Source organism: Sturnus vulgaris, chromosome 4 (genome assembly GCF_052056855.1).
Source record: "Sturnus vulgaris isolate bStuVul1 chromosome 4, bStuVul1.hap1, whole genome shotgun sequence".
Taxonomy (NCBI): Eukaryota; Metazoa; Chordata; class Aves; order Passeriformes; family Sturnidae; genus Sturnus; species Sturnus vulgaris.
This window is the reverse complement of record NC_142246.1, coordinates 46,079,130-46,103,456: the sequence shown is the minus strand read 5'-3', so window position 1 is coordinate 46,103,456 and position 24,327 is coordinate 46,079,130. Positions and strand designations below refer to the sequence as shown.

The 24,327-nt window shown below is 41.5% G+C and overlaps 2 protein-coding genes across 3 annotated transcripts in view; both read left to right on the top strand.

Annotated features, from left to right (window-relative positions):
• LOC106862843 (transmembrane protease serine 11E-like) overlaps positions 1-11,816 on the top strand; it is a 45,535-nt gene extending 33,719 nt beyond the window's left edge. The window contains exons 7-15 of the mRNA XM_088163795.1: positions 760-883; positions 2,120-2,235; positions 2,660-2,727; positions 4,248-4,411; positions 5,390-5,428; positions 6,486-6,666; positions 6,887-7,152; positions 8,035-8,177; positions 8,604-11,816. Coding sequence (XP_088019921.1) covers positions 760-883; positions 2,120-2,235; positions 2,660-2,727; positions 4,248-4,411; positions 5,390-5,428; positions 6,486-6,666; positions 6,887-7,152; positions 8,035-8,177; positions 8,604-8,765 — 1,263 coding nt within the window. The 3' untranslated portion in view covers positions 8,766-11,816. The remainder of the gene's footprint in view (positions 1-759; positions 884-2,119; positions 2,236-2,659; positions 2,728-4,247; positions 4,412-5,389; positions 5,429-6,485; positions 6,667-6,886; positions 7,153-8,034; positions 8,178-8,603) is intronic.
• Positions 11,817-14,380: 2,564 nt separating this feature from the next.
• LOC106862848 (transmembrane protease serine 11E-like) overlaps positions 14,381-24,327 on the top strand; it is a 44,379-nt gene continuing 34,432 nt past the window's right edge. For both annotated transcript variants that reach the window (XR_015803241.1, XM_014892071.2), the window contains exons 1-3: positions 14,381-17,269; positions 18,153-18,222; positions 18,766-18,959. Coding sequence is in view for 1 of the 2 variants with exons in the window: in XM_014892071.2 (XP_014747557.2) it covers positions 18,154-18,222; positions 18,766-18,959 (263 nt within the window). In the remaining variant the exon portion in view is untranslated. The remainder of the gene's footprint in view (positions 17,270-18,152; positions 18,223-18,765; positions 18,960-24,327) is intronic.

Genomic DNA, 24,327 nt, shown 5'->3' with positions numbered 1-24,327 from the left:
CATTTTACTCAACCATCTGCTCTTGGATTTCAGAGAGTTACTATTGGGTCTTGTTGCCATGTTACATTTACACTCAAGTACCTCTTTCTCTATAGATTGTCTGGCAGGAGACAGGATGTGGTTGCTTTCAATATATGGGTGGCTTTGGAGCAGTAAGTCCCAAACCCTGTAGAGATTCAATAAATGTTACTACTCATGCCAACTAAATATAACCAAAGCTCTGTACTATGTGGCATCTCTGGTTGCCTAGAGTATATTTGGGGCAGAAGTTATTTCATCAGTCATGAATTATTATATTTATATTCAATTTAAGTGCCTGTATGGGCAGTCAGCTGCACCTGAAATCTGTGTAATATTTCTTGAAGTGAAATTGTCTCTCCTAGCAATATCTGCACAACTTTGTCTTCGGGTATATGTGAGGCAACAGAGGCAAGTTAGAACACAGGAAATTCTAAGTAAATATAAAGGAAAAGCTTTTGCTATGAGGATGAGGAGTGAGTGGACCACAGATATTGAGAGGCCGAGTTATCTTTCTACTTGGAGATACTAAAAACTTGACTGGACAAGGCCTGGGGTAACCTACTTTAATGGGGCTTGGTTTAAAACAGAGACCCTCAGAGTCCAGAGATCCTTCCCAACCTACCTCATTCTGTGGGATTTTTCAGCTGAGCTAAGCTGTGCCAGATATGATTCGACCCTGGATGAACTATTGTCTTTGTACTAGAGTTGAATTTCTCCGTATTGTTTTCTTCAATACAGGTAGTGATCCAGATGGACAGAGCAATAAGGCGCATAGAGCCATGGAAGATCGCAATCATTGTTGTGTCAGTGATAGTTGGCTTAGCCCTCATCATTGGCTTGATTACATTTCTTTTGTGCCACGGTAAGTGAGTGCCCTGCTATCTTGTTGTTACAAACTTTCAGGAATCTGTTGTGTTTCACTTGCTACTGTGGTCCAGCCTGATGATTTAGGCAAGCAATTTGCCCCTGGTGTAAAAATCACATGAGAAGATTTTAAATGCTATTTGAGAACTAGATTGATCTGAAAACCTGTTAGAATACTCGAAATGCACTTTACTTGAAGCAGGGATTTCAGTTCTAACCCTCTTTTGTTTCTTGCCCTGGTGTTTCCACTGGTATCCAGTGTCTCCACTGACTGACCAAAGGATAACAGTCTTCTGTATAAGCCAGAGGTGTGTCTAGTACTCAGGCTATGCATAGTAAGCTTAGTCTTGAATGGGGTTTTTGCAGAAACTCAACCTGGCCCCTCTAGCTGACAATATTCCAGAAAGAGAGGGTAGAGCTTTAGGCTTTTCAGAGCTCAGGACTCAGTTCTGGTTGCCAAGAGCCCAGTTTCAGTAGCAGATCATAGAGTCATTGAAGTTGGAAAATATCGTGAAGATCACCAAGTCCAACTGTCTTGGCTCATGACTTGAAGACAATTCCATTCCCAGTCACTTGCCTCATGAATGAAGCTGAGTCATTCCATTCCCAGTCTCGGAGATACCAGTGTGAGTTTTTTGAAATACTTTCCTGCTGGAATGGAATTAATCATGTGGCCATCTCAGCTTACCAAGAGTCGATGAGACTGTGGCTTGCACTGGGACACCAGAAGGAGCAGTGGCAGAGCTACAGCTCAGCTCTGCTTTTTGCCAGCTCTGTGTTACAGGGCCCCTATCTGCCATACACTCGGGAATCAGATTTTAAAATTAACCCAGCGACTGAATGGATGCAAACAGTTCTGCCTGACGTGCCTCTCAGAGGGACAGGGACGTGCCAGAGTGCAGCTGGAGAGGAGTGGCTGTGTCTGAGTTAGAAGGGCTCCTTTGTCTCGAGCTGTGCTCACCTCAGGCCGACAAAAAGATGGACCCCAGGGAAATGTTGTAGTGAGTGTAATTTGGAGCTCCTTGAATAAATGAGCCCCTAGATGGTCCATCTGGCAACAGGATGGTCCAGAACTGCCTTTTCCCAAAGTGCTGCTAAAGCTGTAATTTCATAGGTAATAGGATTACTGCCAGGGCCAGGGACCCTTGCTTGTGCCATGTCCTGTGAGATACTGTGCAACTTTGAATTGTGCTAAAGATGATCAGCTACCTTTCCTTCTTTTTCTCCTCTGTAGATCAAGACAGGTATTACAATGCATCTTTCCTAATCACCAATGTCGACTACAATCCTCAGTATGAAAGGCAGACTACAGATGAGTTCAGGAACCTAAGTGAAGATATTGAAACCATGGTAAACGAAAAGTTTCTCTGGTTACACCTGACCTGTGGTGAAGAGTTCTGCAAATGTGCGATTGAAAATAGAGTCAGAGGTGATTGTGCCTCATGCCTACATGGCTGGCCTTACCTTTCACACCTTGCTGTTGTGGGTTAAAGATGCATGGTTGACTTTGCACATACAGATGGTAAGTGCAAGTACTATCTGTTCCAGAAGCCCTGTGGTGGAACTGGCCACCACAGAGCAGAATGGACAGTGGAATCAGCCAACTCAGCTATTTATTTTGTACCTACATCCTCTAATGGAAATTTGTGGTAGTTTTGGTGTAGAGGTGGAGATCTATATGCATTTTCATATTTCAGAGGCTCATGAGACTGTTACATTGTAAAAGGATGTACTTATTGCAGGTATATTTTAACATACTCTTTTCTTTTAATAGGTATCTGAAGTATTCAGGGGTTCCTTTCTAAGTAAAAGATACATCAGGTCTCACGTGGTCAGTCTAAGGTAAGTAATGTGAAGGCCAGTAATAAGCAGGGATGTACTAAATACCTTTTCTTCCTACCTGTTGACCTACCTGGTTGCTTTTGCTTGGGTTACACCAGCAGGGTGACTAAGCCTTGTCTGGTTGTTGCTGTCCTCCAGTGCTCACAACACTGAAGACTCAGTTACCCTTGGAGGGCATCAAGGAAGAGAAGTTTGGCCTTATACTTCTTCAGACTGATTACCTGTACACCTGTTGTTTGTGACTGTGATACAGAAACTGGATTATTGGGTGATCCCCATTTTCACTACTAGTTAACAGCCTGAGAGATGCAGAATAATCTTTTTTTCACACATATTTCTTCCTGTGTAAGCTCGAGCTGGTGCTTACCTCTCTGCATTGTGTATAATAGTGGAGGTGACTATTCTCCTTCTGTGAAAAGGCCCGAAGCAATAAATGATTCCACTGTGAGATAGATGGATATAGATGAGGGAACATAGACATGGATGTAGTAGAGGGTTCTGTGTGAGATTTAACGTTTTCCCCTTCAGTAATTATATGCCATTCTCAGTGGTAAGAGCCATTGCTTCCCTCTCGTCCATGTTACTTTATTTTGGAGTTGTATTTCTATAAGGCTCAATTCTGTTGTGGAATATTCTCCCCTAGATAGCAAAAGATGCCAAACTTCCCACAAATGTCCTTCACAGCACTTCAGGGATTTTTTGTCTTTACCTGTCTCTAGATGGAGTGGTTAATTTCTTAAAGTCTTCTACATAATTTCCTGATGCTGGCTTCTTCCACAAGCCTCCCACAGTATACATCAAGAGAAATTGCAGAGCTTGGGAGCTAGAGTCCAAGTGACTTCTTTACACCTTTTAGGTTGATCTCTTCCAAACTTGTTTTCACTACAGATACTTTGTACAACTAGGCACTGGGGCAGCTTAGCTGCATCTCTGCTCTCTTTCCCTCAAAACTTCAGTTAGTTTTCCTTTATATGGTTAATTTAAGGTATTGGTCCCAATATCTTATAATGTCATTAAGTGATCTCAAACTATTGAGAATGTTGTATCTAAACACGAAGGATCTGACTGGTCAATAAATGGACAAGTGACCTAAATGGAAAAAAATGCCAAAAGACCTTTTTAATTTCTATTATAACTAGATCTTTTGAATGGCTCTTAGGAATGGCCTGTTGGATATCTGTTGAAGTGTTTTAATTTGCTGTAGTGTTCCCTCTGTCATTTGTGTCCTACTGATAAGGACCTGTGTGGAGGCGAAAGGGAGTGATCCCTTCTTTGTTTCTCAGCTCTACTGCTTACAACTGTTCCCAGAAAATTCCTTCTGATCACTGTCATAGCAAGAAGTTTTTGCCGCCTGCTGACATGTCATCATCTTCCTTTATTTTAGCACAGCCATGCTATTTGTTCTGGACATCTGTATAGACTAGACCTATTCTCATATAAAGAAGGCAGTCAATAGAAAGCAGAACCAGGAACATTGGTAGGCAGAGAGAACGACACCTTTTTTTTTTGTTGGTTTGTAGCCCAGATCCTGTTGGAGTGCTTGCATCTGTTGTTCTGGTATTTAAATTTCCCTCTGCTGACAGTGAAGCAACAACCTGGGATCAAGTCAACCGTGTGTTACTCAGAAGGCTAAAAGCAACCTCAACATACCTGAATGTTGACCAGTCTACTGTTAGACTCACAGGCAAGTGGCTTAGGTTTATGTTTTCAGCTTGGAATTTGTTCCTCACACTTTGCTGTTCTTAGTGTAATGAGTTTCACCTTAGTATGCAAATATGGGCTATTCTTGTTTTCTTTTTTTGCCTTCTCAAAATTTTCTGTTAGGCTGACAGCCTGGGAAGTTGGAAAATGGATGAAGCATGGAAAGAATGAAAACATATTGTCACTGATTTATAAGTGTGAGCTCTTTATGCATCAGATGCTTTCCCTGTGTAACCTAGTTGGGTTGAATGAGATAGTCCCCTTCAATTCATCAAAAAAGGCCCAACTTTGTGGCCATAGGTTCACAACCTACTTTAAGACACACAGTAATTTTAACAAGAATCTTTGTCACCAGGCACTGAAATATGGAGTCCTAAAGCTATTAAAAATGCAGGGCTGACATGGTTCCTTTTTCTACCCTCTGCAATTTCCTTTGTTATTTGACAGATTGCTGTAGCAAGTGTGCATAACAAGATCCTGAGGATCCCTGGGCAGTAATCCTCTCACATGAATCTCTTGTGGATTGCCATGAGACTGACAGAGGGGTTTTTGTAGGAAAGAAATTAGAAATGTTGCAGTTTACGTTCAGTCAGGCCCAACACTGAAGATTTGTGAAGACTCATTTGATCACCTTACCGTATTAAACCTGAACAAAGATCTGTAGGCATTTGCTGGTAGCTGTGCAAGTCGTACATGTAGATGTAACTTGGACCCGCTTGCAGTCATCTGCTGCTTTTGTTAGCTCTGAGCTAAGGCAAGGAAGGTGCATTCTGTGGCCTTTCAGTGAGGAGCAGAAGCTTAACTGAGCTTCTCCAACAGAACAAATTACTCGTCTTATAGTGTCACTCCAGGCAGCAATGCAAGCCATTTAATTTGTGTTTCCTGGGTACGGGGAGAGAGTCTGGGCTAGATCATGTAGTGTATGAGATAAAGTTACTGTGGTCTTTGCTTTTCATTCCAGAGCTGAACAAGGAAAAGGGAGATAACCTTTTAAACAACTGTAAGTACAAATGCTTTATAGTAAAGATCCAGAGGCATTGTGCAGGTGGTTCTGTGCTTACATAATTCTTATACTTTTATGATACAAATTGAAAATAGAATTTGTTGCAGATTTTAGAGCAGTAGACAGTGCATGAGCTAGGGAAGACTTCAGCTAATTTCCTTGCAGTCTTGCTGGCTCTACACATTAGTAGAATCAAGCATTCTGGCTTGGTGGTGGGAAGCACTTACTTTGATGTTGATTGTTGGAAATAGGGGCATGTAGCAAGCTGCTGTTAACAAGTTTGCAGAAGGACTACAGTTTTGCTGTGGGCCATGATTCTTGCTGGAATCCTTGAAAAAACACTTTCCCTCCTTCTCCTTCAAGAAAGGTTTTACAATAGATGTCTGTCAGATTTGAGCTAAAATTAAGGAAAGGCCAAAGGGTGGGAGAGGGAGAAGAGCTGTCCAGAGTCAGAGCAAGGCAGAAGCACCACCTGGAGAGTGGCAGGTTCTCACTCCTGTTGCGCTCCCCCTTGAGGTCTTAGAGTTCCTCTGGAAACTGGGAGACAGCATAAGTACCCTCCCAGGGCACTCTATCAGTCCACTGCATGCTCTTGAAGACTTTACATGTTAGCTTTCCATCTTCAAATGGCCTCTGAGAATTAACTGGTTTGAATCTAACTTTTATTCGGCTGGGTAATACCTGATTCTTGGCACAGTGGCTGTAAGTAAATTGTTGGGAAGAGGACACTATTTTTTTCTTGCTGCTGCCAAGGCTAATCTGGAGGTGACCTGACAAAATCCCTTTTTTCAGTGTCTCAGATACACAGCCTTCAGGTCCCATGTTCATATGGGCTTGTGTGCCTGAAAACTAGCTTAATGAAAAAGTACTGACTCCTCTACCAAACTTCTTCGTTTACCCTGCATCTATCCTGAGACACTTGTGACCATGGCACTTGGTTTCCCTGCTTTGGGTGAAGGCTGTCTCTTGACAGAGACTCCTGCCCTGTTACACCTATGCCTGCAGCCATGAGGGCCTTCAATCAGCTAAAGCAGTGTTGCCTTTTCTTTGACAGGCTGTGGAATACGAAGACAGGCATTCTCCTTCACAGGAGTGGAAAGAATAACTGGTGGGCAGCGTGCACGGGAGGGAGAATGGCCATGGCAGGCAAGTATTCAGCTTGATGGGACCCATCGCTGTGGTGCATCAATCATCAGTAACACCTGGCTGGTGACTGCAGCCCACTGCTTTAGAGGGTAAGTCATCAGCACCTCTCTGATCCTACAGGCCTTAGGATTCTTTGGTGCTTTGACCTTTTGTGCCCTCTAATATCTCTATCTGCTGAAAGATAATGAAGTTTGATTCTTCCCCTTTGGCAAATCTGGTCGCATTGCTTTTTGATGCTTAAATGGAGACCTAAGTTCCCTTAGGGATGTTGTTTTGTGTGGCTCTGGCATAACCTCAAACATCTTACAGAGTAAGAGATCCTTGGAGGTGGACTGCCAGCTTTGGAATTCTGCTGAGACCTCCAAAACAGAAAAAATTTGTCCGGAGAATTATTGTTCATGAGAGATATGGTGACTTTCTCCTTGATCATGAATATGATGTGGCTGTTGTGGAACTTGCCTCTGCTATTGAGTTCACAAGTGACGTGCACAGTGTCTGCCTTCCTGAAGCATCTCACATTTTCCCAGACAACACTTCCTGTTTTGTCACTGGCTGGGGAGCTTTGGAGAATGATGGTGGGTGTCTCTTGCCTCCCTGTGCCCTGTCACACATGTGCCTGAGAAGACTGATGTTAGTTTTTTGGTTTTTTTGTTTATTTTGAGTTCCTTGGACTTGGTGTTTAATAGGTGCATGTCCCAATGAGATACCTTTGGACTTAGTTTGCTGCTTGTTTTTCTGTCTTGGTCAGTGGATTGGAAATGATGGGAAGACCTTGAAGGTTAGTCTTGCAGGATTTAAGAGCAGCTTTTCTTAGTTGCTGCACACACAGCACTAGTTGAATACATTCTGTTTTCCAGTTCCTCTGGGTTTAGCTCTGGCATGAGTTCTTTTGCTATACAGATTTTTTGTAGATGCACCATGACGATTTTCATCAGTTATTCTTTCTTTGGTCATAAATGAGGCCTCATCCAGTGGTTTGACTGAGCTTCTTTCAAATTAGTCTGTGTCATTGAGTTAGAGAGGATGGGACTATAAATCTGCTTGTGAGACCCACTGAACTGTATGGGTTGTGCATCATGGGAGACCCTTGGGATTGTGTAGTGATTGCCCAAAGCTGTGCTGCAGTTAACCAAATGGGTCTTTGTTTAGCAAGTAATAGCAAGGATATACCATGTAGCCTACAGGTGAATGCAGCATTGAAATATGTACAAAAATCCGTTTCTCCATTATGCTAAAGAGTATCTGGTGATGATGAAAGATGGATAGGAGTTATGCTTGGAAACAAGTGAAGGACTTTGGAGGGGGGGAACTTTCTTTATCCTGCAACATTTTCAGGATGGCTCCCTTAATTGCCTGTGATGGCAGAAAAGTGTCAGGAAAATTTGGCTTCTCCTAATCTCTGAGTTTTTAATGTTGCTTACCCTGTCTGCAAATTCTAATGCCACTTATACTTCTAGGTTATAGTGTTAATCAGCTTCGACAAGCGGAAGTGAGAATTATAAGTACTGAGGTTTGTAACAGGAGGCAAGTGTACGGTGGAGCGATAACACCTGGAATGTTGTGTGCTGGATACTTGGAGGGGCAGGTGGATGCTTGCCAGGTAAGTCTCTTTATCAGTAGTAGTAAAAAGGAAATAGGTGGGGTGAAAGGTGATGTTTTCTAGAAAAAAAATGTACTTTGGACAATCCTAAGTTTATGAGTTTCAATATACTGATAGATGCAAACAAAGAGCTTCAAGGCTCATGCTCTGGAGTCTGCACTTCAGTTTGCATGAGGTTTATATACAATGCACAAGTGAGAGAATGCAGATGTGAGGGTGTGGACTGGCAGAGACTGAATTAGATATAGACTGTGAGCTTCTGTCTTGTCAGTAAACTGTGTTAAACTTGAATTATAGCTGAGATCTACAGAAAAATACCTGTCAAATGTAACAGAAGAATTTGAGAATTTGAGTTCATGAGTGAGTTCATGATTCCCTGAATAAACTCTGCTTACTTTTTTTGTCTGTTGGCATTTTTCTCCTTAGGGTGACTCTGGTGGGCCACTGGTGCATGCGAATTCCAGAGGAATCTGGTATCTTGTGGGAATAGTGAGCTGGGGAGATGAATGTGGCAAGCCAAATAAACCAGGAGTATACACACGAGTGACTTACTATCGAAACTGGATCCACTCCAAAACGGGCATCTGAAACCTGGAGCAAGTTAAGTTTTGGGGGCTGTGTACAGCTATTCCTCTGACACATCCTGCTCTGTGGTCACCCTCTAAACAGCTGCTGGCTTAGCTTGTGGTCATGTATAAAGTATCTGTAAGCTTGAGACAGTGTAGGACTTGAAATTGGTTCGGCCTATAGCCAGACAGGAATGGACTTGATCCATGTGATATTTGTTTGTTCAGGAAGTAGTCTGTCAGAGGGAAAACTGCCTTTGTCTATATGTGATATATTGACCCTTTTTTCTCCATGGCCACATGTCTTGGCCCCAGCCTTTATCCCCAAGCAAAATGTTTGAGCCCAAACAATCATCTACCAGCATCCAAGACAAGCTGTAACTGAAACCTGGCCCATCCATTTGCTGTGTGCCCACAAGGCCCTATCTGTCCATAGACAAGCTACTGTCCAGGCCCTGACTCCAAGGCTGCTGCACTTCTGAATTCTTGAGCTTTCTCCCGCATAATTCCAGTGAGCGTAATGAAGAATGGAAGATGTCTTAGAGAAGTGCTGGTTCCTAATATCACATTGAACTATTACTTAAGTGAATAGAGAAGTTTTCCTTGCCTGAGAAAGAAATTAGAGGAAACCTCCAGCTTCTGTCCACCTTCTTTGAACAAGTGAACATATGCCCGCTTATCGCTTCATATGAACAATCTACCACAACATTTGCCAGGGGAAAATTTGCCATTTGCTGGACTTAAGACCAAAAATCACTTTATGTTCATACCAGTTTGTTGTCATAGGACAATATTTGGCTGAATTAATTTCCGTTTTTATCTTCCCAGACTGTATTTGTCTGAATAAAAGTCCTTTGCCTTTTGTGCAGGATGGACAAATGTAACAATCTTAGTATGACCATAGTCAGAAAAAACTTCTCAAAATTCTTATTCTTGTGAATGCTGTTCTCAAGTCTTTATAGTTTTATATGTGCATCTTTAGCTGTATCCTGTAAAAAAAACCCTCAAAAACTTTTTGCATTACAGTGGAAATGCCCCTCTCTTTCAGAGCAGGACAGAACTTCTGACAGACCCAGAAATCTTATGCACATATGTCTCTCTTCTCACAGGAAGTAAGAATTGCAGGTGTTGCATTGCTAGACTGTAGCTGACTCATATGATCTCAGCCACGCAAACCTCATATTCTCTCTGGCATCATGTTTTCAGGAGCCCGTGTTTCTGTCAGCCAGGTAGATATCCAATGCTTTCTAGAATCCCATAGCAGAACACACTTATTCTTGGTGGAGATGCTCTCTTTGGTGTGTCTGCAAGCTTTCCAACATTTCATGTGGATCCTGATCCCAACAACAGCAAGTGATGTGGACTTAATTGCTGGATAATGAGGCGCTCAACTGCTCTCTTCTCCCTCTGTGGTCAGAAGAGAAAGAGCTCGGGAGAGGAGATACTGTCCCCACTGCCAAGACTCAGGGCTGGTCCAGCACGGAAAGCAAGCAGAACCTTCTGCCAGGCTAGAAAAGGCAAACAGCAGGCTTTCAGTATGCTCTTAGTTAGAAGGGCCGGGGGAAACAGGCCTTCAGTGGTTATAGTCTCGGGATCAGTGTTGTTCAAATTGACCACTAGTCAGCTGGCAAAGTCAATGGGAGTTCCGGGATTCCCTCTGGACTGTGCAGCTCGCTGCCAAACAGAGCAGCAACCCTTCCAGAGCAGTGATAACAAAAGTATTTTTATTACGTGTCCTGTGGTCTGTTTGTCAGTCCAGAGAACAATGCTTTTCTAGAGCCTCGCCAGAGGTACTGGAACAGTTGGAAGCCCACAGAAGGTCTGCAGCTGTTGTGTGTTCTATACTTGTGTATACCAGGCACTTGATTTTTTTTTTCCCTCCAGGAACTTTTCTTGTGGTATGTTGTGAGCTTCAGAAACAAACTTAGTGGTTTAATTTCTACATAGGGAATAAACACTGTCAGACTGGTTCCATAGGTCTGAGCCCAACAAGTTTCGTTTCAGCATCTTCAGATGAACATGTCTTTGATATTTATTCCTTATTAGAGGAAGCTTAAAACGGATATATGACAAATATATATGAATTTTTTTTCTTGGTTGTTGCAATTGTCTTGCCAGGACGGTGAATAAAATTTTATAGTTTTCTTCATAAATATAATTTAAAAATACTCTGGATTTTCAGGTCTCAAAGCACTTTAGGCTTGGGTTTTCAAAGGGCATAATGGCTTCCCCATCTCATGGATTTCATTGCAACGTCCACACTTCACATTTTTAGAGTGGTAAATACCAACTTTCTCATTGATTCCCTGAAACAGATAAGTAGATGTCCAAAAAATTCATTTTGAACTGTGAACTTTGCAATTTGCTTCTTTTGGGTACTATATCAGAAAGCCTTAAGCATTTAGCTCAGTCTCAAGGGCTGCAGTAAATCTCATTCTACAAAGTGGTGCAAACAAAAAATCAACTTGTCATTCGTTTAAGGAACTGCCATTTCTGAGGGTCTACGTGTAGAGATACAGAACCTGATCTCCCTTATTGCTGAGTGCCAGCACAGTGCAGCCAGGAGAAGTGGGGATGAAGAGGACCTGGTATCTACTTGGTGTATGTTTTGGAAGCCTTTATTTTGGACTACCTTCTGGAGATTCTCCTTACAGCATCTGAAAATTTCTGTTCATGTTTCTTCTTGGAAGCAATGTAATTCACATGCTCTGAGGCCTCTTGGTAATGCTAAGCACCAAATGGTGACTATCAAGAAGAGCATTTGTAAGAATAGACTTCATCCAAGGGAGTATTCATGTGGTTGGACACGATGGGCCTCGATCCCTTACTTCTGGCAAAACTACACTGATATCAACCTTATCTGGCTTTTTATGAGGGAAATTAAGGAAACCTGAAGCCAAAACTTTTTGTTTGGTTTAAGTGGTCTAGCAGACTTGTATTTATTTTAAGCTGCAATTTCACCTTCATTTGTGAAGCTACAAGCTGCAGTTTCTCTCATCTGTGTTTTTAGAGGAATTAACATCTTCACTCAAGGCAGAATGGGATATATCTAACTATAAATCATGCATGACACACAGGAATGTAATTTATATGTAAATTTAATAAAATCTGTTAAATTTACCTTCTGTTTCATGTACTTAATAATTTCCTGCATCACAGTAATCAACTCTAAGTTGGGGACTCCTCTTTTAGAAAGTTACACAGATCCTATACCATGGATTTATGTGCTGGCTTTTATGTTCTCTTAATCATCTGTTTTTTTGATTGTTAGAAGCTGTTAGATGAGCAAAATGTCATCCAGACTAGGACAGAATTTACCCATCTGGCCTGCAGTTACCCAAATTTATATGCAGGTAGACAGGTCCTGTGTCATCCACTAGAGGGTGAATTGGATTGTACAAGAGCCTTATGCCCTTGGCGGCCGGTGGTGCTCTGCTTCAACTCACTAGAGAGGAGCTGGAGGACAAGGCACTGTGTTCCTGCTGCCTTGAAGGTGCAGAGATGCTACAGAGTTTTCTTGCAAAATCTGGGGAGGCTGCAGCTGCTTAAAGCCTCACAGGTCTCTGCAGCACTGTGTGAGTTTCAGGTTTCTCCCATCAGAAAGCTTGGCATCCCTCTCTCCCCGCTAAGTATGTTAAATACAGTAGAGTATGGCTGTGAGAGCAAGGACTGAGCAGGTTTTGTCTGCTTATCTGCAAGAACAAAGCCAGAGCTTTGTCTTGTGGAAGAGTAGACTGGAAACGCACGTGGTCAGGTATTTTTTGGCATCATGGGTTAGTTTTCTGAGCTTGTCAGCCTTCTTGCAAATAAGATAGCAGAGCAGCAGTAATTTTGAGAACTTGATAGGATAGAGAGGTTTGCAGTGGCGTACTTTGGTCTCCCATATTGACAATTCCTGATAATTCTTGTCGATTGAAGACACTGATCAGATTTCTTCTTGTCCTTTTCCTGTCATAATGGGAAATGCTACAAATTGTACCATATTCTGAGCTGGAAGGGTAAGCTTTTGATGAATGAAGCATGCTGGAATTCATTGATCCTGGTCTATAATACCTAACAGCCAGCAGGATGAACTTGGAATTTGAGGTTATTTAAGAGGATAAAAAGGAGCGCAACAGCTTCATTGCAGTATTACAGGACATGCCATGTTGGCTATACATGGGAAGGTGGCTACTTGTTTGAGAGAAGAGTAGCTCTTTTGTCACACTTTACTGGGTCCAGCGCAAGTGAGGGAGTGTTAGACTTCCTAAAGGACATAATTTTAACAAATGTCTTTTATGGCTTAGAAAACAGCTTTGTGCTGATTTTCTGACAGAGCCTGTGTTGTGTATGTAACACTTTAAGCATTTATGAGGATTCAGTTACGTTGCTAACTGTGCCATGACCCAAAGATACACTCAGCTGTTGTGGTTGTATTTGGCTATGTGGGTAGAGTTTCTGTCAAAGGGCTTGAAGTGAAGAACTGAAGAGAAGAATAATTCTTACGATATTTTGTATATGTGGCTAAAGAGCATCCTTCTATAAAACAAAGCTGTCAGTATATCAGACCCAGCAGGTGCCTGATCTATTCCTGCTGCAAAGAAAGCTTTTCAAAACTCATCTGGTTAGAAGACTTTAGAAGCAAATGGAGCAAATGGCAGTTAATCTGCTTTAATTTTATTTCTAATTGAACACTTTCTTAAATCACACTTCCTTTGAAGAATATTTTGTTTGCCATTCATTGTTTGTGGCTTTTTCTCAGGTGTTTCAATTAAGAAAGAGAAAAAGAGATTTTTGTCACCCAAAAAATGCAACTCTTTCTTTTATATAAGCATGCATAGGTCTGAGAAATACAGAGCATATCTCCAATTCACTTGATTAACTACTGAATTCCTTCGTCCCTGCAGTAAATTGGAGTGCTTGCTATGTGATGTTTGTCCCTTCTGTGCCTATGCTTTCCACCTTCCAGTTGTGCCACTGGGATGCTCCTTGCTGAAGGACTTGCCATCAGCCTGGCATCCAGAGATTGTTTTAACCACAGATTGTTCTTTGCAAATCAGTACAAACAAACAACAATTGTCACACATCTCTGACCTTCACCAGGCTCTTGGGATCACCTGCAGTCTTTGGAGCTGTGACTTAGACAGTCCGGCACTGTTCTCCAGACCAGCAGATGACCTGCCTACCAAAGAGAGCTCTTGATGGTAACATTCCTTCCCCAGTGGACAGACTACATGGAGGAACTGTGCTAGGAAATAGTCTCCTATGCTAGAGTGTGATGAAAACGTAAAAAAAAACTTGTGAGAGTACTTGAACTTTGAACGAGGTTGTCAGGAGAAGTTATGGAGTCTCCATCTTTGGAGATACTCAACACACAATTAGATATGATCCTCAGCACTGTCATGCAGAGATGCTTGTTTTGAGCAGAGATTTTGGGCTAGATGATCTCCAGAGTTCCCTTTCTGCCTCAGCTGCTCTGTGATTCTGTTCTCCCCAGTTGCCTTAGCAGCTTCAGGGAAAGGCACGTGGCCATGGCTAAGGAGTGGGTACTGTCTCAGGTGAGCTGCATCCCTCAGCTGTGTCTGTGACAGTCGAGTGCTCTGGTAGCCAGCCTGAAGAAGCCTGACATCAGGTCCTTTTCGTGCTTGACCCTTAGATGCCATAACAGTGCTGTTGTCCCAAACTTGCCTGGCACTGTTGCCTTTGAATAATCAATGGAAACAGCAGAGCATGGAAAACTATCTATTCTGTGCCACCAAAGTAGAAAGCAAGTTACCCGAGAGAGAGCTCAGACAGAAAGTCTCACAGGAAGGTGGTGAACCAAGTGGGATCCTCATTTGGTACTCTGCATGTTTCTATCAGAGTGACTGATCTTCTGAACTGTGGCTGAAAATACAGCTAGAGTCAAAATAGCTGCAGGATGGAGAGTCTTGGACATGACTTTCATTATGTCAAATTTGGTCTATGAAGCCTTGAAGGCTAATGCAGTGTATGATAAATCAGGTGACCACTGACAAGAATGCCATGTAGACTCTTGGATGCTGCTGCAGAGTAAACTCGAACAGGTAATATCTGTGGCAGAAGGCATGTCAGACTCTGTTTGGCTTCTACGAGGAAACTTAGCTGCTAACAAATAATGTGAGATCAAATCCAAGCTGCCCGTTTTCTGGAGATGTAGAGATGTAGGAAAAGCCTTGTTTTGCATGTGCTGCCATCTGCAGAGCTCTGTCTAAATGCTCCCAGTAAGTCTCTCTAGCACTTCAGACGTGTGAAACAATACTGCTCTTCCTTTGTTCAATTGGAGCTGTGCCTGTAAAAGATTTATTTGTATTTTAAAGTGCCCTGTTTCTTTATAGGCCTGGTCTAAGTCATGTGAAGATTTTCTGTCTCTTTGGAGATGCTGTGCACCTTAACAAGGAGAGGAGGATTGATGCACTGGATGTAGAGAGTGGGTTGTCAGCCTGACAGAAGAAAATGCAGGCTGGCCTGTTTCACTGCACCAAGCAGCATCTCTGTCTGAGCAGCTTTAGAGGACAGGCACACGTGTGCCACCTTTTTGCCTCAAACAGGGTGTCGGGCTATGAATTCTTTTTTAATGACTCTGGCACTGAGGGACTTCTGTTCTTGAAGGGCGTTGCTAGTATTCTGGGCTGGCCTCCCTGGCTGCACCTCAGACGGGTGTAGCAGTTTCTGTTACAAAGGCCTGGAAAGAGAGACTGTCTGGAAATCAACCAGGGCAGTATCTAGCACACTTCAGGGCTTGAGGCCATTGCTGTAGCATCCCAGAGTCTCCCCGCATTCACTATCTCAAAGCCACATGGGCATATAATAAAATCTTGCCCTAAGTGACTTTTCAAGGCTCAAGATAAAGACCCTGGCCTCTCTCACAGCCTTTACATTTCTGGAGAATAATTCTATTTTTAATGGATTTTCTGCTTTTGTTTTTCTGCTTATCAGTTATTAACTGCCATCAATTATTAAAAGCCATGGCTGGCATTTCATGTAGCATAAGAAAGCATGGGATAATAAACTGGTGACCTTTTTTGGTCAAAAGAGTAAAGTTGTGTAGCATGTCCATAGCTGAAATTAAAAAGTATAATCAAATCCAGCTTGTCTAGAACTTCTGATGATTTATGAAGGCCAAATGCAAGATGTTTTTGTGTTTTTCAGGAGGGGGAGGCCTGAAGCCATAATTGAGCTGTCCTGGGTGCGCTGATGAAAAAAGGAGTGGATTTGTCAAAGGGAAGGATTTCCTTGCAGTGTACCAGTTTGATCTTGTCAGATGCTCACAGAGAATCACAGAATAATTTAGATTGCAAGAGATGTACAGAGGTCATCTTGTCAAACCCTCTGCTCAGAGCAGCTTTAATTCAGATTGTTTAACATTCAGGCGGTTTAACAGAGTTTCTGTCAGTTCTGTTAAACATCACTGACAGGAACACTCACTTCTCAGTTTAAAAGTAATGATTGATTGCTGTCTTTGGTCTGAAATTCATGGCCTGGCTTGTGTAACTGGTAGACAGTTATGCAAAACATCTTTGCTTGTGAATTCCAAAGATGTTATTACTACAGGACTGTCTGGTGGTCTTCTCTAAAGGTGTTCTTTGTCTCTAGAGCCCGTGAGCCTGTGTAAGTATGCAAACACAAACCCAGGTAGTCTGTTATTACTATTCTTAGGCAAGCAGTCTGTCTGACCGGCTGGGCTGACTTTGCAGGGTTAAATGGAGAGAATGGTCATTACACCTTTTTACACTTTCATTCACAAAATCCTGTGCACCCACATTCTTGGATTTCCACCCCACACTTTGATAGCTAGTTTCCGTACTCCTTCCCTAGTATTAAACAAAAACGGTTACTAATTGCCCAGCTTACTGAATGACACCCTAATACCAAGCAATTTATAACTTGATAATTTATTGTGAGGAAAATTATTTGTTAATTATTGTCTTTTCTTGGTCTGTATGTACCATTGTTTCTGGGGCACAGGTATGTGTAAATTGATTTTGCATCATCTGAAAGAAACAAGTGCATTTCCTTATTTCACACCATTTTGCAGTACAGTTCATTTTCATGTTTAATTAATTTGCAAACAAAGGCAACCAGCTTAAAGTTTTATTATGCAGGTTGCCAAATATTATTGATTGTAAGAAAATGAAACAATTTTTTAGGAATATCTTTGTTATTCATTATTGTTATAATGAACAAATAACGAATAATGAATTGTTATAATGATGTTATTATCATTATTGTTACTCTGGAGTAACAATAGAAATAGTCTGTCCCTAATGTGATCTGATAGTTATCAGAAGTTCATTCATCTGTTGTCCAATTCCTTTTCTCTGGCACTTCCTCCTGAGAACATTTGCAATTCTAATGAATGTTTTTCATTCTTGTTTTAGGGCTCAAGATTTCAGGCTAATGATGTCTCAATATCTAGCTATTTGCTAAAACCTACTTCTCCAGTAATACGATTTTACCTGATCAGGTGGTCAGAGTTTGCCACTGAACTTCTGCACACATCAGGGAGAATTCTCCGCATCTCACAGGGTAAGCACTTCAAGGGCCACTTTTTTCCAGCATAAAAAAGAAAACAAAAACAAAAACAACAAACATAAAATCAGGGGAAAAAAAAAAGAGGAATAAAACCCCAAGAAGGAATTCTAAGGCATTGTCCTGATTCCTGCATTGAATTGGTTTGTAATGAATCTCCATCACTCCATCAAGTACTTGAGTTCTTGTGGGGATGTGTGTGTTTCTGGGTGGAGCAGGGAATCCTTTGTGCACAATCTTTTTTGAGTTTTACTAATTTTGAAAAAGAAAATAACAGGGTGGGTGGTGGGGAATGGAAGGTACAGCCCAGGGAGGATATTAGTACTTAACAAGTACCTGTGTAGTCAGTCAGTAAAGCCTCTGGTAAGGCAGGCAGCTGCGTCAATGCCCTTTCCACAGGGAGCTCAGAGAAGCCAAAAAACCCAATTGGTTTGATCAAAGCAAATGAAGAAATCAGTGTTACAGAAACAGAAGATCTTGTTCAATAGTGACCAGCTTTTTCTCAAAATGGTCTGCCCAGACATTCCTGCGATTGCATTGAAATGCCTGTGAATGGATAGCTTTGGGGAAAGACAGAAAACGACTTAGTATGTTTAGGTAAAATTTTCCTCAAATTTTCCCTTTGTCTTTTTTTTTTTTTTTCTCCCTTTATGCTGAGGCTGTTTCTGAAAGACAGTGAATGTTCCAACAAAAATGACTGAAATCTTGAGACTTCATAGGAAAACCAAATGCTTCAAGGTTTTTGGCACAATTGCAAGTGCATCAAACAGCAGAAAACAGAATTGCTTTCTTGTAATTTTACTTTTTGGTTTGTGATTTTTGATTTTCAATGTAAATGCACATTTTCTCACTGGTGAATCTCCATTTTTCCCATTTTCAGAATGGCTCTGAAGAATCACATTTGTGCTGGGAGAAGGGAATTCCAAAGAGATTGGTGGCCTTTTCACAGAGTAAGCATTTTCCACAGGCGGGGTTATGCCAACCATTAAATGACTAACATGTAATTAGGAAGCTAGATACTTATAGTTGTCTTGTCCCTGATGCCAAGGGAGTCCAGGACAGCTGTGGATGAGTGAGCACTGAGGTAGATTAGGCTTAGCTGACCAAGCCATTTATGTTCATATTTATTTTTGTGTTGGCTCTCTCAGAAGATAAGTGACTTAGCGTTGCGGACAGTGTGGGGCCTCTCTGCTGTGAGTTTTACAGTGAGCATGTGGTAGAAGGTGCAGCCACTCAGGACAAGGCCTGCCATAGAGATAAAAGCTGGACAGAAAGGGAGTGCTGGAAAAGGGAAATCTCATGCGCTTCCTGTTTCGCTGTAGTGAAGAACGAGTCTTCTTGCTTGGGCTGCTTTATCTGCTCACTCCATCTCTGCCTGGGGAGCTCTTTGATGCGGAGCTGATCGGAAGGTTACAGTCTCCTTATCAACTCCATGCTTACCTCTGTTTGTTTTTATTCTGAAGTTCGTTCCCTCATTTTGCAATAACCCACAGGGTGCTGGGTGTTGCGCCAGCCGTTCCTCAATGAAGGATCTTCATTCAACAGCTTTCTCTTCCCGTCACACCAGTCAATGCGACTCCTGCATTTTCCAGCACCATTCTCTGCACAGTCCAGATTTTAGTCAAGCCTTCATTGGTGGGCAGAAAGGCTACCAGGCCTACCGGGACCTACCATGGGATCTTCAAAAGTAGGTGGCATGTTTTAACCTGGCAAGTTTAATTTGGAGATGTGATGGTGGTAAAGGGTACTGTCTATGGGAAAGCTCTAGGTCTTCAAGGACATAGATTCAGAGGAGAAATCTGTTTTTTCTCCTACCTTTGGTGCTCAGTGCTCTACCTACGCCTCTTTCATCCTTTTAGACTGGGGTATATAATGGATCTGTTTGAAATGTGCAGCCTGAAATGGGATGATAAACAGAGGGAAAGCTGAACAGGAAATAGCAGGATGAAAGGGTGGTTTTGGAGGTTGTTGTCTGGATGAAAAGAGTAACATGGCTGAAGTGAGAAATGCAGAAGGAAATCCTTCTCTAGCATGGTCAGGAGCACAATGATTTGCTGTTTGTTTAGAAAGATGTCAGGTTGACACTTTCCTTCATTCTGGTCATCTTATTCTGCCTGCAGCAGGCATTTATTGCAGCAGTGCAGAAACCAAGAATCTCTTTTGTGTCATAATCAAGTGCTAGTAATGTGATTTTTGAAAAACATGGGGTTTGGTCAGCTGTAGTTGCAATATTATCTCCCCCAAATCCTGCAAAATATCCTGGTTAAGTAAGTGGTGTCATCATGACTACATAAGGGGAATGCTGTAAGTGTTCATTATTCTGGTTTTAACCCTTGTATTTTAACAAAGAAGCCATGATTTCTAGGGAGTAATGAGTAGGTGGCTTGCCTCATAAAGTATTTCATGCAGTTGGAGACGCTGGATATCCTTAATTTTGTTTTACCATAACGATATTTCAGACATCACTGGAAAGTTCAGAGTAGTTTTACAAAAACAAGTCTTCCAGCTGCAACATTCTACTATTATCTCTTGGGTCAGAACAGAAATTGGGTTCTAGATGTACAGGAAACCTCTTGGAATTTGTAAATTTTGTTTAACTCACTGGATTCTGGATTCATGTGACAACAGGGGGATGTTCAGTCTCCCATGAGTTTGTTTTTCCTTGTTGTCTCAGCAGTTGATGAAGCTTAAAAGTATGACATCAGGAACAAAATTCAAAAGAAGTTCAATTATTTTTTAATATCCTAATGATTTGGCTGGATGGTTGAATTTTTGCGTGTGATTGTTAAAGATTGCAACATTAATCTTCTTTCTGTGTTGCTTTAGGCAAATGGCTGTGGATGATTGCAAGACACTACTTATTTTTTCTATCCTCAGTATTTTTAAAAACTATGTTTTTAAAATAATTTCAAGGCATGCTTAAATAGAAACATTGTTTCTGGATGGACAAAACTTATTCTTCTTGCCCACTGAAGTGTTGTTCTCATTTTGTGGAAACAATATCATTTGAGTCAATAGTCCTGACTTTGCCAGGAGAAGATGAAGTTCATCGTTGTGTTCTGTGCTGCTTAGTAGTACCCTGCTCAATACCCAAAGATTTTCCGCCCTGTTTAATATCCATAACTTAAAAGATATGCTACTCTAAGTGTCAGGTAAAGAAGAAATCCACATCACTTGTGATTTCCCATTTGTGTTTGTTACATAAACAGAGAAAACTAAAAGAGAGATCTCTCCCTAACAGAATTGATAAGCCTTTTTTTTCTAGTTAGATGTAAATCTACTTGCCCTGTCGTTGCAATATCAACAGTGGTGTAAATAATTTTAATGAATGTGCTAGAGGGTAGATAAATAACCTCTGAGTACAGTTTGGTTGCTTCCTACTTAGGAAAGGATTTAAGTGTTTAAATCGTTGTTTAAATTATATAAAATCTAAAGTACATTAGGGGAAATCTGTATTGGATAGTTAAATATTTACATGTTTGGGAAGGGACGGAAACTGCCTAGTCTTACTCAAAGCCCCTGTGTTGCCTGTTAGATGTCCAGAGTTCTTTGCTGGGCAGGGATGTGGATCTGAGTGTGGAGCTGTAAGCTTTGCTGTTCGAGCTCATCTTCCTCCGCCTTAGTCCCTTACAAGAGTGGAGTTTCACTATTTGCTTTATCCAGTTCCAAGATGCCTTTTTTCAAAGCATTTCAAGCTAAGTTGGAAAGTGTGCCCTGTAAAATCTTTCAGGAAACAAACATGCTGCGGAAAACTGGGTGGAGTAGACAGCCTTGCTGGTCTTGTCCCGCTGTTGTGCTGTGTCCTGCGCTCTGGGAAGCAGGTGCAGTGTCCTATCTGCAGCTTCCTTGTGAAGATCTCGTGCCCTGGCAGGGTGAAGTACAGAGTAGCTGGTGTTGTATATGGCAGTCTAAAAATGAATATGCAGGTGGAAATGCAGTGCCACTTGCACCAATTTGTCATGCAGTAGGTGGGCAAAATGAATGCAAATTACAGACTGCTGAGGTGTAGCAGGAAATAGATACCAGCCCTGGTGCAAGGATACTCTTGTGCCACTGGCATTAGTGGGAGTTTACCTTGATTATTGCAGGAGGCAAGATGTGGTTCCTGCATGGTGCTGAAGAGAAATCTATTCTGCTCAGTTTGTCCCAGAACAGATCCTGAATTCCTAGTGAAATACTTTTGCTTCTGATACACACCACACCTGATTTGACTAAGGTGGAATTGGAACCATTGATGTTTCCTTACTGATTTCCCTCAGTTTCTGGCCATTTTAGACAGGAAAACTAGAATGAGACAAGACCTCCTCCTGAGATTTAAAATCTTGTCCTCTTCATTCCCTGAGAAAACCTCAGTGTAATCCCAGCAGCTTTTCTGTCCTCTGCTGTTCCTTTTAGAGGATATTTCAGAACTGTTTCCCCTTATTGGTTTTTTTCCCATGCAGTTTTATGATTGGGCATTTTGGGCCAGCATAAGCTTGGCAAATCAAGGCATTCTGCTTCCACCACATACTCCTTCCATGTTTGTATTTTTTATTACACACAGATGTTCCTTTTGAACAAAGCCAAACTAACAAAAAGCTTGGGATGGCTTAATTTGACATGCTTCTGATAGAAGCCAATCTGAAAGCTTCGTGTAGTCTGTGGACAGATTTGGTAACAACAGGGGACAAATTTTATACAGAATTGAACAATTTTCCACATAATTGAAATTGTCCAATTTCTCTGCCACTGGAGAGTTGCCTGGAGTTTCAGTATCACCTGACAGGGAACTTTCTCTAATTTCAGTGGCATTTTTCCCATGAAGAAATTGGTCCATTCTGTTCAGTAAAAATACATTGCTAGATTACAGCATTTCATTGTTTATCTACCCAGCCTAGCAACTGTTTATTATATATTGTGGTTTAACCTCAAACAGCAGCTTAGTGCCATGCAGCCATTCACACCCCACACATACCATCCCTCATCTCAGTGGGATGGGGAGGATTTTAGGGAAAAAAAGGTAAAAACCAAGAGGTTAAGATAAGAGTAGTCTAATAATAATAATAATAATAATAATAATAATAATAATAATAATAGAGAGGCAGGGAAAAAAATCCCAAGAAAGACAACTGATGTGCAGTACAGTTGCTCACCCACTGACCAATGCCCAGCCCATGCTATAGCAGGGAATGGCCCCTTCCAGCCAACTTTCCCCCCATTTATATACTGAGCATGATGTTCTGTGGTATGGAATATCTGCATGACCAGTTCAGGTCAGCTGTCCTGGCCATGCTCCATCTCAGCTCCTTTTGTATCTACTCACTGCCAGAGTGTGGGAAACTGAAAAGTCCTTGACTGATAGTGAGCACTGCTGAGCAACAGCTAAATTATCACTGTGTTACCCACATTATTCTCACACTAAGCCTAAAACACAGCTCTGTACCACCTACTAAGAAGAAAATTAGCTGTATCCCAGTCAAAACCAAGACATAAAGGATAAAGCACAGAAATACGTATTGTTATCCAGAAATAAAAGCTTTTAAACTACAGAAGAAGTAGATGCTTTGGGTCAGATTCTGAGTTGACATAAGCTGTCACAGACGCACACCAGCAGAAGAACTGTATCAGACTTGAAGGACTCCTTGAGAGTGATGGTAAGTATAGTTTTCGTGTGCCAGTAAAAAGATTTCTTACAGTAAGCAAACTGAAGCACATCACTGTCCTATTATTTGTCCTACTGTTTGTGTATTTGTTATATTACATTACATTGTAATGTAATATTACAACTACTGCTCTAGTGATTTTTTTTTCTCAAAGCACCTTAAGATACTATATGTATCCTAAAACAGTGGAGAATTTTTGTCAATCTAAGCATGCCTCTCCTATGGGAAGGACTAAAAGTAAAGGCCATGTAATAGCCCACAAGACATCATCTCTAGGTGACTGTTTGGGGTTTGGCTTTTCATTAGTCTCTCCTGTCAGCACCTTCCTTAAGCAGCCACTGCCAGTGGGTGCATGCCAAAGCAAAGTCTGTGCTCTCTTTCCTGGTGCATGCTGACTTAGCTGGACACTGCCTCTGATATTAAGCTCACTGCAGGTAATGGAGGTCTTTCAGTGGTGTCTGAGCATGCTTCCAGCCGTGGTGAGGAAAACCTTTGAGACTTTTCCTCTGAAGCAGACAGTTTGACTCATAGATGGATGGCAGTTTTAATTCTGCTTCTTTGCAAGAAAAGAATCTAAATTTCAGTAGGTAAAAGACACTAATTTCTTCTATAAACTAAGAGTTTCAGGCTGCAGTGAGGCAAGTGCATTTATGATTTATTTTATGCAATGTTTATCATTTGTTTATTAAACATCCATAAAAACTCAAGTTAGGATATTAGGCAATACTTTTAATTTTCCTTGGAGACTAACATTTTTCTTTTGATACTCATCTATTACTAAAAGTCGGACATAATTAACTGGGTCCCTCTTATGCCTTCTAAAATGCATAGTGGGAGGGACCCCTCTGGCTCTGTATTCATTGGTGTGAGCTCTTCGTTGTAGAAAAAGTTCCTGAAAGGCTTCTTTGTATGATGTGAAGGAACCCAGGTATGGAATGCAGGGCTCCAAATCACATACCACTGTTCAGGAAAGGTCTTGATGGGTATTTCTGGGAAAATGTTAGCTGAGTGTCAGTTGAAAAAGCTGAGACAATGTTGGAAATTACTAGGAAACCAAGAGAGGACAAAGAAGTAAAATTGTTATGTGGGTGTAAACAATTCTATGTCAGTTTTTGTTGTTTCTCTTTGCCAGCAAGTATTTCACTCCTCTTTCTCATTGAAAAAATCTTAATCCGGGATTTAGCAGTCATCTATCAAGAGATGAAATCCAGTCCTTGTTTGCAGTGTGTTTAAGATTACTGTACTGGCATGGTTTCCTGGGAAAGAGCAGAGTTACTGGGGAAGAGGGAAGGGCCACTTAAGCTGCAAGCAGAAGGGATCTTGTCAGAAAGCCCTCTGAGGTCAGTGAGGAGCTTTCGTCTTCAAGTATTTGGTTCAGGCATAAAATTTCCACTTCTACTCTGGAGGACTTCA